The 14,233-nt window shown below is 47.8% G+C and overlaps 1 protein-coding gene across 6 annotated transcripts; it reads right to left on the bottom strand.

The window, feature by feature from the left end:
- Positions 1-1,453: 1,453 nt before the first annotated feature.
- Positions 1,454-13,398, bottom strand: C1S (complement C1s). Of its 6 annotated transcripts, XM_067008679.1 has the most exons (13): positions 13,256-13,398; positions 13,040-13,136; positions 10,011-10,139; positions 9,567-9,774; positions 9,192-9,369; positions 8,202-8,327; positions 7,207-7,406; positions 6,860-7,013; positions 6,237-6,352; positions 5,744-5,822; positions 5,073-5,201; positions 4,438-4,512; positions 1,454-2,681 (listed from the first exon to the last, which is right to left on the bottom strand). In XM_067008679.1, exons 3-13 carry the CDS (start codon positions 10,031-10,033, stop codon positions 1,882-1,884), a joined length of 2,088 nt encoding a protein of 695 aa, XP_066864780.1. In that variant the 5' UTR covers positions 10,034-10,139; positions 13,040-13,136; positions 13,256-13,398; the 3' UTR covers positions 1,454-1,881. The 6 variants fall into 6 exon arrangements, with proteins under 6 accessions (XP_066864780.1, XP_066864779.1, XP_066864778.1 ...); XM_067008678.1 differs by lacking the exon at positions 13,040-13,136 and having other exon boundaries at positions 13,256-13,382; XM_067008677.1 differs by lacking the exons at positions 13,040-13,136; positions 13,256-13,398 and adding an exon at positions 11,036-11,228 and having other exon boundaries at positions 10,011-10,142.
- Positions 13,399-14,233: the final 835 nt, after the last annotated feature.

The raw sequence follows: 14,233 nt of genomic DNA, 5'->3' as shown, positions 1-14,233 counted from the left end.
AGAAGGAAAATTTCTACATCACAAGCATGTTTCTTAATATTTTTCCAATTTTTCTTTTCTCTAGAGGAATCGCCCTTCTCCTGCCTAAAACTCTGTAGTCCAGGGTACACTGTCACCTCCGTGGCACATGTAGCCACAGGCAGGCAGGGGAAGGCAGTTGGCAGGTGTAGAGGTAAGAAATAAAGTAAATGGCTTTACGCTGCTTGGTTGGTTTGACACGATACTTCCAGTAGCTTCCTATTGTTGGTTTTTTTGTTTGTTTTTTGGCTGTGTTGGGTCTTCATTGCCACGCACGGGCTTTCTCTTGTTGTGGCGAGCAGGGGCTACTCTTCGTTGCAGTGCACGGGCTTCTCATTGCGGTGGCTTCTCTTGTTGCAAAGCACGGGCTCTAGGCACGCAGGCTTCAGTAGTTGAGGCACGCGGGCTCAGTAACTGTGGCTCACGGGCTCTAGAGTGCAGGCTCAGTAGTTGTGGCGCACGGGTTTAGTTGCTCCGCAGCATGTGGGATCTTCTTGGATCAGGGTTCGAACCCGTGTCCCCTGCCTTGGCAGGCAGATTCTTAGCCACTGCGCCACCAGGGAAGTCCCATCTGGTTCTTCAGAACTTTTGATTAGAGTTCTGGTTACTTCATCACGTGTTAACCACCAACCTAAGGTCAGCTGTTGAATTTTGCCCTTTTGGTCCATGGAAGATCAAAGTCCTTTCTGATGGGCCACAAATATACCCCTTTTGGCTTCTGATAAAAACTGTTCTCCTGAAAGCCACGTGTCACATCAAACAGACCAGAGTGTCCCTGAACTCTTAATCTCAGGCTATGGCTTTCGTAAGACACCTGTTAGGGCAATGGCCATCCTAAGATAGCTCTTCTGTCCTCAGTTTAAAAAATATTAATCTCTGCATAGAAGACAAACTTATGGTTCCCAAAGGGGAAAGCGGGGGGAGGGATAAATTATGAGTTTGGTATTAGCAGATTCCAAACTACTATATATAACATAGATGAAAAACAAGTTGCCACTATATAGCACAGGGAGTTATATTCAATATCCTGTAATAAACCCTAATGGAAAAGAATATGAAAAAGAATATAGGGCTTCCCTGGTGGCGCAGTGGTTGAGAGTCCGCCTGCCGATGCAGACGACACGGGTTCGTGCCCCGGTCCGGGAGGATCCCACGTGCCGCGGAGCGGCTGGGCCCGTGAGCCATGGCCGCTGAGCCTGCGCGTCCGGAGCCTGTGCTCCGCAACGGGAGAGGCCACAGCAGTGAGAGGCCCGCATACCACCAAAAAAAAAAATATATATATATATATATATATATATATATATATATATATATATATATATATATATATATATATATACATATAAGCTGCTAGGGGCCCGAATTTCCACCCACTCCCCTTCTATGGTGCTGAAGTCTTGATGTGGAATAAGACAAAAGACAAGTCAGCCAGAACTGGGTTATAAACATGCTTTATTACTGGTAGCTAGTAGACACTGGTAATGATAAACTGCAAACAGGTAAAGGGGAAACAAAAATCAAGGGTGTGCCCCACAATGAATTGCAGAGTCAGAACTGGAACAGGAGGCAATCATCAGGAAAGAGGGCTCCCGGTGGGACAGTACAAGATAAGTGTCCCCTTCCCACTCTGTTGTCCACAGGACAGATTCAGGGGAGAGGGCCCCAGGGGCTCCAACTACACTGAATGACCAACACAATGACGTGCTCAAACCCCACCTCCAACCAGGTATCCCAACAATCAAGTTCTAGTTAAATCATACCCCCGTGTCTTCTCTCGGTCACGGTGAAAGAATGGGATTATTGTGAGGAGTCGAAAGCAACAGACGGGTCACAGCCTCAGAGAGGCTGGTGGGACCTGTGGGGTTAGCCTGTACTGGGGGCACTATTTTCCTGCATCGTCTTCATGATCCAGTCAACATAGTTCTTGACACGAGTGTAGATCCCATAGGTACCACACTGGGGGCCCCAGGACACCAAGCCGGCGACATAGAATTTGGGGTTCTCTTCATTAGGGACCTGTAGAGCAAAGGCCCCACCGCTGTCCCCTTCACAGCTATCAACGCCCTTCTCACCTCCAGCACAGATCATGTTCTCAGTGAAAACAAAGGAATTTATATCTATTCTGGGATTTTGCCCCTTCGCCTCCCGGCACTTTGCTAAGGGAGCAACAGGTAACTTGGCCCCTCTGAGCTTAAGAACATGATCTCTGGTATTTGTTCGGCCCCAGCCTGAGATGAGCCCCAGATCTCCCACGGAGGGGTTGTATTCTGCGGAGGTGCCTGGCAGGCAGATAGGGGAGACGGTGGGTCCCATCATCACCGGGTCTTGCAGCCGCACCAGCGCAATATCATTGTCAAAATTCTTCCGTATTTCAGAGGCATCCAGGGCCTTCCAGCCGGGATGAATAAACACTTTCTCAGCGGTGAGCATCTGGGCATGTGCCAGTTGTGAAGTGACCACTGAGGTCGACCCAACGTACATCACCGGGTCACGGTTTCCCTCCACGGTGTGGGCAGCTGTCAGCACCCAGTGCTCGTCAATGAGAGCCCCGCCAGCCCGGGGGTTCGAGAAGAAGACTTGCCAGGGGAAATTTTCAATCTTTGCCATGGAGCCTCCAAATATCCTCTGTTTTTCTGCAAAGGGCTCACCAGGGACGCCACAGGCTAGGGAGGAACGAAAACAAGGTGGGAAGGGAGCAGGGTAGATTGCTGGGTCCCCTGCAAATCTTAGAGCCACGCAAACACCTGCGGGGCCTCAACGCTCTCAGCACAACATAGCCAAATATTTGGTCAACGATCTCAGCGCCTGACTCGTCCTGAACTGACCTAAGGACCAAACATCCCTCTTTGCCGGTGCCAAAAGCAGGCTTGTGGGAAAGATTGGTTTAAACTGAGGCCGTGTGCGAATTACTGAACCCAAACGAGCCTCACGCTCTGGACAGCTTAGCTCACAGTGTGGGGAGGACACTTCACCCCAGGCTCAGCACATGGGGCCGGGGGCCCAGCTGGGAGCCAGAGCTGGGCAACCCTGTCCTCCTACAGGTGTTAGGGGAGGTGAGAATTCTACCTTCCTCTGGCGCCCAGATCAAACACGTATCACCTTCTTTTCTGAAGTCCTAATTGCAGCTGAGTCCCTCCTAGTAACCTGTGGAGGGTTCTATTTTTTCATTTTCATCTCATCCCCCATTGACTGGATCCAGGTTTGATTGCTTTGCCATCACCGAATATAACTAAAACGGAATTTTATTTCAGATAAAGTTGGCTTTCCTAAATCCCTCACTAGTCAGCCTGAATGGACTCTGAATTGAGCATAACAGACAGACCTGGGTTCAAAGCCTACCCATGCCCCTTCCTGACTCTGTGAACTTGCAATGAATTCCCTCAACTGTAAAATGGGACCGATAACACCTACCCCAGAGCGTTGTTGCAAAGACTTAATTGAATGAGATAATAAATGCAATTATTTCATTGCATTTGATTATTTGATTGAGAGCCAGCTCAGTCCCTAGCTCTCAATCACACTGTTGTTACTAAGAGGATGATTACTATTATTCTGGCTTTGCCTGGGAACCTTCTTCTACTCAACTCTGATCTCTGTGCAAACCCTTATTTCTTTTATTCCTCTATATCTTGTTGTCAGATAGACTTTTTAAAAAAATTTATTTGTTTATTTATGGCTGTGTTGGGTCTTCGTTTCTGTGCGAGGACTTTCTCCAGTTGTGGCAGGCGGGGGTCGCTCTTCATCGCGGTACGCGGGTCTCTCACTATCACGGCCTCTCTTGTTGCGGAGCAACAAGCCCAGATAGACTTTTAATATAATAACTAGGCTCGGGCTTCCCTGGTGGCGCAGTGGTTGAGAGTCCGCCGGCCGATGCAGGGGACGCGGGTTTGTGCCCCGGTCTGGGAAGATCCCACATGCCGCGGAGCGGCTGGGCCCGTGAGCCGTGGCCGCTGAGCCTGCGCGTCCGGAGCCTGTGCTCCGCAACGGGAGAGGCCACAGCGGTGAGAGGCCCGCGTACAGAAAAAAAAAAAAAAAAAAAAATAAAAATAACTAGGCTCTTCGAGTAGTCTTGTTTCTGAGTGTTGATTCCTTCCTCTCTTATTTCAGGCCCTGTTTTTAGCAATCCTAGACGCCCTTACTACATCTACATTACCAAACCTGACTGGCCCGGACTCTGACACCATCTGTCACCGGCTGACTTTTCTCTTTCCCGTCCGTCAGCCTGACAGTGTGGCTGATGAATTCCCCAAGGCCCTGGCAGGTCCACAGGCCAGCTTTGTCTCCACCTCACTGAGCTAGACTCTGGCAGCCCAGACTGTCAAGTCCCTTCCCAAGAGGATTACAGCCACTTTTAGAAGGTGAGACCCATGCAACCGCACCTGTGGCCGTGCTCTCTACCCAAGCCTGAGCCCTGATTACCTGGAACACATTTTGGCAGCTCTGTGCCCAGCAGCTCATTCACCCAGCTCCCGTTGTGAGCGCAGCGATACTCCTCTGGAACAGCACAAGGGACAGGGGACACACTCATCTTCACATCTTCTGGAGTCCGCCCCCCCCCCTTTTCGTTCAGAGCCTTAGCACCTCTGGGATTTGAGGAGGTGATCAGATCAAACCAACTAGAAAAGAATCTTGAGAACACCCTCCAAACAATGTCTCTGGCCCCTATCCTGCCAAGGGAGGGGAAGAAACAGTCTCCAAAGCAGAAGGAAGAGGGTTACGGTAGAGGCTGGGAAAGTGCTTCAAGTGGGAAAATATTACATTAAATTAAATTAAATTAAAAGCAATGAAGTGGGACATCGTGTGAGCCATCCAGACCTTCACCCAGCACCACCAAGGCCTCTCCAACGAGAAAGTCAGGCGACATAGAATGACTTGAAGCTGGAAGCATTACTCCTGTTCTACATGAAATAGTTGGTCAGGGGACTTCCCTGGTGGCTCAGTGGTTAGCACTCCGTGCTTCCACTGCAGGGAGCACCCAAGCCAGGAAGCCTGTGCTCTTCACCCTCCAACACTCTCATTCTTTCCCTCTCTTTTCTTTAGTCGAAGAAACCTACCGCTTCTTTCATCTTCCATGTAGTAATATGGCTTCTCACAAGTGTAGCGAGTGACAGAACCAAATAGAGTATTTTCTGGATCTTCGACTCCGCCGTGCCGAATGGGTTCGGGGGCGCCACAGTCCACGGCTACAAGAGGAAGGCAGGAGAGAGAAGGTCAGGATGGCTGCCTCCTCCCAGGAGGAGTCGCCGGGCCAGCCCATCCTCCGAGCCGTGTTCCTGACTCCTTCCCCACTCCCCACGTCCATAAGCACACCTGGGAGGGGTCCCCCATGCCAGCCTCTCTGTGGCCATGGTCTGCAACTGGCATCCCTCAACACCCTAGCCCACTGAGTCCTGCCAGGTCTGATAGCCCCTTGAAAGCTGCAAGGATGGACCTGCTTCTCAGTGGTTGGTGAGGCCTCTGAAGGGATGGACCCATATAATGCTATTAACTCTACCAGCCTCATAGCCTCTTTGGAAGAAACCTGCTAGTCTGGCTGGCCTGGGATCAGATCAGGGCTGGGACTCCATGACTGACTTCGCTTCAAAAACTCAGTCTACGCTCTCACAGGCCTAAGAGGAAACCATGCATTTGTATCTTGATGCACTAACCTCTCCATTCCCTTTGGGAAGAAAAAAAAAAAAAAAGAAGAAGAAGAAGAAGAGTCCCATTTTAAAGAGGTACATACGTTGACACCGCAGTTTGGAATTACTCCACTTTCCATTGCTTTGGCAAGTAGAATAGAAAGATGTCGAGCCAACGCTTCCCTGGGCAATAATAAACATCTCCATTAATTTATAAGGAGAGATATAGGGAATCAAAATCCAGAAATGGAATCGATCTCTGGTCTTGGATCAATGAGGAGTCCTCACCACAAGAAGCTTGGGGACATCGTAGCAGAATGGCCCAAAGCACCCAGGAGTTGGGGTTCAAAGACAACTTTTAGACAACTCCCAGCATATCAGCCCCCCTGCCCCAGGAAGACCAAAGCCAAAAAGGGAATGTCAAGCTGTCCAAGGATCTTCATGACTGACAAGGAAAGACTAAAGATCCTGAGCGGTTCTCTTTATGGAGAAGGTGCTAGACCTTGCTGGAACAGGAACGCTCGGTAAACGATGAGACAATTCCAGTACGCTCATCCTGACCTAGGGACTAGAGAGAAGCCTCGAACAGTGCTTTACCTGTACAACTTCAAACCCATCCACACAGGTTATCTTCACCACATCTTTGAACACATATTTTGCTCTATCAGGCTCCCAAAAAGAATTGGCAGTGACTTCTTTAGGACAAGGGATTGCTTGGAAAGGATAGGAAAAAAAACGTTTTACCAAATAGTTGGAGAATCTCTGTGATATTTACATCATTCTCACACTTTCTACAGTTGTCCAGTCATCCTCAATCCTGACGCCCAGCATTCCAATACGGAGGTGTCTAAAATAAGATGACAGGGAATGCCCTGGCGGTCCAGTGGTTAGGACTTGGTGCTTTCACTGCCGAGGGCACCTGTTCGACCCCTGGTTGGGGAACTAAGATCCCACAAGCCACATGGTGTGGCGAAAAGAATGATTAATTAATTAATTTGGCATTACTAATGAACCAGCCCCAAGCTGTCTGCATTCACAAGTCCAGTTGAAAGATTCCTAGAAGTTGAGGCGTTTCTGGCAACTACTGACAGGTTTAGATCCTGCTGAGGAAGTGGAGTATTCTCAGGATACCTATCCATACAACAATCTACCTGTTCTGATTTTACATTGCGCAAGGACTTTGGTACCACCGACCAAAGAGCAACTTCTAAGTTACTCACGATCTCCATGGTAACGAAACTTCCATCCCTTTTTTTGCTCTGTTTCATCAGTTTGGAAGATGACATTGAGAGCATTACTCTTGGTTTCGATAGTTAGTGGCCCAGGGAATCCATTACCACAGTAAGGGCCAAATTTCTGGTTTCCTGCAACAAACTGAAGAGAAACAAAATGATGAAATCAGAAGAGAGAAAGAACTGAAAGAAAAAGGCAAACTGGGAGGGATAAAAGTAAAATAAAATAAGGAGGGGGAAAAAAAGAAAAGAAGGGGTAGAAAGCGATATAATTTGTCTTCAAGGAGAAGTCTCTCTGTGTGAGTTGGGAGAAAAGTTCATCATCCATCACGCACAAGTAAACTGTCAGCGCAGTGGCCCTCAGAATCGGCTGGTTCGACATCAAAATCTTCTCTCTGCATAGTCACCACCACTTGGAACCCCTCCTCCAACAGGATCTGATAGTCACACCTCGAGTTCTCTGGGTATAGACTGGGGTAATTGGGACTTGTGAGCTCCCCAATCAGTGTGGTGAATACATCCCCACTGCAGTTGACTAAGGGAGAAAAGGAGAAAAGGAGAATCAAATATAGGGTCAAGCAAAGGAGTCCCTGCCTTTTTCTATGATACTTCTCAAGAATTGACAGTCCACGATGATTGACTGTCACATCGATTGATTGAAGCCCACGTGCCACAGTTTCATACCCAATACATAGCAGAGATACCCAATACCTATTGGGTTTCTATCACATTGCTGATGATAGAGCCTTTCATGGTTATGGAGAGCCCCAGGTTGACACAGGCACCTATCTCTCTTCTCCAATTAATTAACTTGACCCTGTAGGTTTGTCTTCCTCCACTCTTGTAGCTCCCCTTCAGTTTATGGGTAACTAAAAATAGATGCCAGACTTCCCTGGTGGCTCAGTGGTTAAGAATCCACCTGCCAATGCAGGGGACAGGGGTTCGAGCGGTGGTCCGGGAAGATCCCGCATGCCGCGGAGCAACTAAGCCCGCATGCTACAACTACTGAGCCCGCGCAACTACAGCCAGTGCTCCGCAACAGGAGAAGCCACCGCGGTGAGAAGCCCACGCAGTGCAACGAAGAAGAGTAGCCCCCGCTCGCCTCAACTAGAGAAAGCTTGAGTGGAGCAGCAAAGACCCAATGCAGCCAAAAATAAATAAATAAATTTTAAAAAAGAAAGAAATCAGCTTGTAAACTATTAAAATATTAAAATCGATGCCAAGTCAAGGCTGAGGCTAATCAAAATCGAAAGGTAGACAAGCCCCCTACTGAAGCCTCAAGCCATTCCAAATCCCAGGAAACATGCACCCTCCTTGATGCCAAGCTCACCTCCGCAATTCCTCATATCATCATGGAGGAAGTATTCTGGAGGACAGGAGCAAAAGTAACCACCAATGAAGTTGTTGCAGAAGTGGCTGCAAGGGGCATCTGCAAAGTCTGTGCACTCATTTACATCTGCAAAGAGTAGAGGAAGATTGAGGTCAAGGACAGAGACCTAGAAGGAAGAATAAGGTTAAGCCCCACACTGCAAGGGTAAGAAAAGTAGGAAGGGTCTGTTGCTTAAAGACATTCAATGAATCACGTTTCAGGATGGTGTTATTCTATATTACTCTTGTGAACTATGATTCCAGAGTTGCGCTCTACCATTGCACAGCTATAGGGGAGCGCTCTCAATGCCAGAGACCCTTGACCTTTCTCACAAACAGAGCATTTCGGCTCCAGAGACAACACTCTGCAAGTTTAACTTGATAATGTCTTCTGCAGGAAGGAACAATTAGTACGTGTATTACTTTATATGATGTTGGCACCTCTGTCAAATCTAAACAATACTTTGGCTTTATGAGATGTCCTGACTTCATTTCACCCTGGAGATAGCTGGAGACGCACACCGAATTCGAAAGTTCGTTTGCCATATTTTAAATGGGTTTGAATACCATACATTCCTTATGTGAGCCTTGGCAAGTTATTTAACTTTCTTAGTCCTTACTTTCCCTATTTTTAAGTAGAGATAATAACGCCTAGTTTAAGAACTGAGGTGAAGATTAAATTAATATAGGTAAAGTTCTTAACACAGTGCCCAGTTCATAGTGGTTCTCAATAAATTACTGCCTATTATCTGTTTTTTATCATTACTATCATCATCACCAGGATATGATTATGCATTTGAATTTCACAAAAGCAATTCATGGAGGGATCCAAGCCAAGTCAACACTTCATGAGAGTTATAAACAGAACCCTCACGCCCTGCATTGCTCAATGTTTTTCCGGCTTCTAATCATGTGGTTGGATCAATGAGGCACACAGAGGGGTGAGCCTTACCTACAGCCACATAGTACGCAGCAAACCCAGTGAAACGCTCTTCGTTGGAGAAGTCTGACTTGAACATCACCTGGAGTTTATTGTATGGGACTTGGAACTCTTCCACCACTGGGGAGTTGGGATTCTTGCCGGTCCTCTGTCCACAGAGTTTCCCTTCTTCAAGGCCTCCTGACATTATCTAAGAGAAGAGTCAAAAGAAGCTAGGAAAGGGTAATGGTTTGGTATGGAGGTCAGAGAAAAAGGGACAGAGAGACTGGACCATTTCCCATCTTGGGTCTATGTGAGCGCAGCTCACTGTATGCCGGGGGCACCCGCTCCTGCATCCTCTCGGTCCGCCACCCCAGCCCCATCCTCTACGTGCTTATTACAATGTACCTGCACTGAGTCATATGCACAGTTCTCAGACAGCTCTATGTCCAGGTGGGTAAAGTAAAGGTGGATCCCGTACCCTTCAGGAACTTCTATATCCCAAGACTTCTCTACTTCATTGGGGTATGCCTGAGGATAGTTGGGGGACAAGATCTCCCCATACATAGTAGGCTCAGCATAGACCCATGCCAAAAGGGAGAACAGGACAATGCACCTGAAAAAATAAAAAAGGCATATGGAGAGGTGGGTGACCCAGGTGCCAGCAGACAAGTGCAGGGAGAAGGGATGGGAAAGGTGAAGGGCTCCAGCACGTGGAGGAGAATCTTGGGTTGGAATGCAGCAAAAAGGCCTAGGTCAAAGCAAAACCCAGGCTTCAGATCTGAGCCATTTTCTTAAGAAGATGAAGGGAATGGGGTCCATATACAGCTCCGCAGACCCGTGATAGCTCACCACATCTCTGGCAATTTGTCCATCCCTGGTGAGCAGCTCGTCTCTTGGTCCTGGCTCTCTGCACCTCTGGACTTTGGACCTAAAGCGGTGGCAGACCTGGTTGTATTTGTCTAACAAGCACACAGGCACCTGCTTGGGTGGTAAGGGGCCAATGTCACCTTGGTAAGAATAACACAGAGGTTCAACAGAGTTGTATCATTAATCATTACTGGACGACACCCATCCTCTCCCACTCGCCCTGGTTCTAGACTGAAACTACATCTTATCCTTCTCCCCTGGCTTCTCAGGACCTTCTCCCAGATTTTCTCCAAAATAATGAGTAATTTCTCCCAGTTTTCTGCTTCCTCTGTTCTCCTCCCTCACCCTCAACACTCATCCCAGCCCCGACTCGGTCAGTCTCTCTCCTGCCCTAACAGAACAATAAATATCCCCCTTTCCGCTCAGGATTTCGGGAGTCTTTCCCCATCGTGACCCTGCACCTATGACATGTCTCCTTCTTCTTTTGACGAGGATCCCCCTTATCACCTCGAACCAGCGCTCCTGACTGTGTATTATTGCATGTATTTCTCCCAATGACCACGGATGGAGGAATGAACTTCTTTTCCTAGGGGAAGGCAGTGACCTCGGGAGAAGTGGTCTGAGACAGGGTTGGATGTGGAAGGAGAAAAGGGACAGCTGAATGACGAGAAACATGAAAGGAAAGGAGAGGTATTCCCTCAGTTTCCTACCCTAATTTTCCAGTTGTTGTTTTTTTTTTTAACCTTTACTAAAAAGACAAGCCATCTCCCCATAGTTCTTAGAAAAGCGTTGCCAAATATGCTTCTAACCCTGAAAACAGTGGTAGGTGGTGGTGGGGTGACACGGGGGTGGATGGGGTCAACCTAAGAGAAATAAGTGGTCTATATTCTCCCTCTGGGTTCTGCTCTTTCCAGCCCTCCATCTTTGCCCAAAACCTCCCTATGTAAAGTGTTCTGCCTTCCTTTTTCCTCCATCAAATCTCTGCTCTTTGATTTTAAGGTCTTTACCTTCAGAAGCTGATGGGAACAAGCGGGTCAGTGCCGTCTCTCTTGCCAGTGGGCGTGCCGGGCAACCCTGCCGGCTCCCAGGAAGAGCAGCACGGGACCTGGGTGCAGGCACCTCCGCCTCCCTGTCCTGGTTCCGTCCCTGTGATTCTCTACCCCAGTGTGCATGCTGAAATTCCCTGATCCAAACAAAGAGGGGGCTGGGAGACCGTGACTTAGGGAAAGGGGAACTCAGCCTTGATCTTGGAGCTCCCTCTGCTTTGGAAACAAGAACTGCATCTGCCGAGGCCTGAGATTCCTCCTTCCCGGGCCCCAGGGGAAAAAGGAGGGACGGGGGAATTTTCCCAATTGCCTAATGCTCTTTTTCAGCCAAAGGGTGTGTTAACAGAGTTTGCGGGGAAGTCAGGTGATTTGTGGGAAAAGGAGGGAAAAGCCAAACCCAGAAAGTCCAGCCTCCAACTGAGCGTGGATCACGAATTAAGGGAGAGGAGTTATCAGAAAGGCAGGTCATCGCTGCCTTTAAAGCAGACGTAATGGTTGGATAACGACTTATACCTAGACCCCAGGTGCTGGGGGATGATGCTCTTTCCTGTCCCTAAAATCCCCTCCACATCTTCACACATCTAAATGATATCCACCCATAAACCTGCAGTTCAGATACAATCCAGAGTCCTTTATCCATAAACCTTGGGTCAAGATATGCTTCAAAATTCAGAATTTTATGGCCTTTTAAAAGGCAGTGCAGGGAATTCCCTGATGGTCCAGGGGTTAGGGCTCTACGCTTTCACTGCCCAGGGCCCGGGTTCGACGGATCCCTGGTTGGGGAACTAAGATCCTACAAGACGCGCAACACGGCCCAAAAAATAATAAGAGGAAGAAGAAGGCAGTGCCAATGCGGTATACAGACCCAATATCCCAATATTACGTAACATCTCCTCCTGTCCCCCACCCTGCAAGGGGCTGAGATAACACTCCATCCTCAAACATTAATATGTCTGCAGCTAAACAGCTTGATCTTCACAGTGAGTAGAATAAAGTTATCATTTAGTTATCATTATATATTATATTTATAAATTACTTATAAATTACTTCACATTCGTTCAAATTAGGTTTTTCTGCCAAATGAGTTTTAGTACCAAAAAGAAAGCCGCTCTCTCACACGCAGCAACAAAGACCCAACACAGCCAAAAATAAATAAATAAATATTTAAAAAATAAAATAAAATAAATTCTTCTTCTGCTAAAATCTACCAGAGTTGGGTTCTGTTTCTTGCAATTAAGAGCAATGCTCAATGGATAAACAACAAGATCCTATTGTACAGCAAAAGGAACTATATTCAATATCCTGTCATAAAGTATAATGGAAAAGACTATGAAAAAGAATGTATACATGTGTATAACAATCCCTGTGCTGTACATCAGAAATTAACACAACAGGGCTTCCCTGGTGGTGCAGTGGTTGGGAATCCGCCTGCCAATGCAGGGGACACGGGTTCAAGCCCTGGTGCGGGAAGCTCCCACATGCCGTGGAGCAACTAGGCCCGTGTGCCACAGCTGCTGAGCCTGCGCTCTGGAGTCCACGTGCCACAACTACTGAGCCCACGTGCCACAACTGCTGAGGCCTGTGCGCCTAGAGCCCACACACCGCCACAGGAGAGGCCACTGCAATGAGAAGCCTGTGCACCGCAAAAAAGAGTAGCCCCCACTTGCCACAACCAGAGAAAGCCCGCGCACAGCAACGAAGACCCAGTGCAGCCCAAAATAAAAATAAATTAAATAAATTAATTTATTTTTAAAAATTAACACAACATTGTAAATCAACTATACTTCAATAAAATAAATTTTTAAAAATGAACGATGCTCAGTGAGTACCTGAGAAATGAATGACTGCATGAGTGCACCAATGAATTCAGACCATTTACTAGTTGCTTGTAACTGTGTGACTTTTGAAAAGTTATTGAACCTCTCTGAGCTTCATCGTGTGTAAAATGGGAACAATATCACCTACCTCAGACAAAGCTATCATTGTCAGGGCCTGTTGTAGCCATGATTAAATGAGATCATGTATGCTAGGCATTCGGCATATATCCAGCACTCAGTAAGCCCTTAAACAAACAACAATAACTTCATCTCCAAACAGCAACAGCAGAGTACCAGCATCACCTTCCACAAAGGCTTCAGAGCACGCTTCAGTACACAGGGGGAAGGAAAAGGACCATCTTACCAAATGGTCCAGGCTCCCTTTTCCTTTTCCTTTTCCTTCCGAATTCAAGACTTGCCAGAAAAGTTGATGACTCTCTCCTACCCACACATGTGTTCAGTCTTCTCTTTTTCAATTTTGCCATGCAACTGAAACTTTATTTTTTTCTCTCTAATTCCCAAGGAGACGACAAATCACACATGTGATGTCATCCCTGGGCCCCGCCCCCTTCCCCAGTTCAACAAGGACTCAAACCAAGACCGCTTACAGTGACAGCCTTGAAAGATCGGGGGCCGTGTGACATAATCTTCTTGGTACCATGAGGATTCATAAAAACACCTCGGGGTTGTCTGCACCCCAGCCTGTGTGATCGTGCTGATATACCAACCAGAAATTAGACCTGTACATGTTAGTATTAAAGAGAATTAACACATATGTACATAACTATGAATAGGACATTTTAGAAAATAATCCCTAGCGTAACTTCAAGTCATAACTATTCTAGTCACAACATTAGGGTCTCTGAAGGGGCTGGATAATAGCATCCATCTTCCCATTCCAAGTTCTAGAGAAACTGAGAAATAAAAAGCAGCGAATGGGCTTCCCTGGTGGCGCAGTGGTTGAGAGTCCGCCTGCCGAGGCAGGGGACACGGGTTCGTGCCCCGGTCCGGGAAGATCCCACATGCCGCGGAGCGGCTGGGCCCGTGAGCCGTGGCCGCTGAGCCTGCGCGTCCGGAGCCTGTGCTCCGCAACGGGAGAGCCCACAGCAGTGACAGGCCCGCGTACCGTAAAAAGAAAAAAAAAAAACAACAGAAGGTTCGGGACTTCCCTGGTGGCGCAGTGGTTAAGAATCCTCCTGCCAATGCAGGGGACACAGGTTTGAGCCCTGGTCTGGGAAAATCCCACATGTTGCGGAGCAGCTAAGCCCGTGCACCACAACTACCGAGCCTGTGCTCTAGAGCCCTATGAGCCACAACTATGAGCCCCTGTGCCGCAACTACT

Source organism: Kogia breviceps, chromosome 12 (assembly GCF_026419965.1).
Source record: "Kogia breviceps isolate mKogBre1 chromosome 12, mKogBre1 haplotype 1, whole genome shotgun sequence".
Lineage (NCBI taxonomy): Eukaryota > Metazoa > Chordata > Mammalia > Artiodactyla > Physeteridae > Kogia > Kogia breviceps.
The sequence above is the reverse complement of the archived record's forward strand: the minus strand, read 5'-3'. Positions and strand labels throughout refer to the sequence as shown.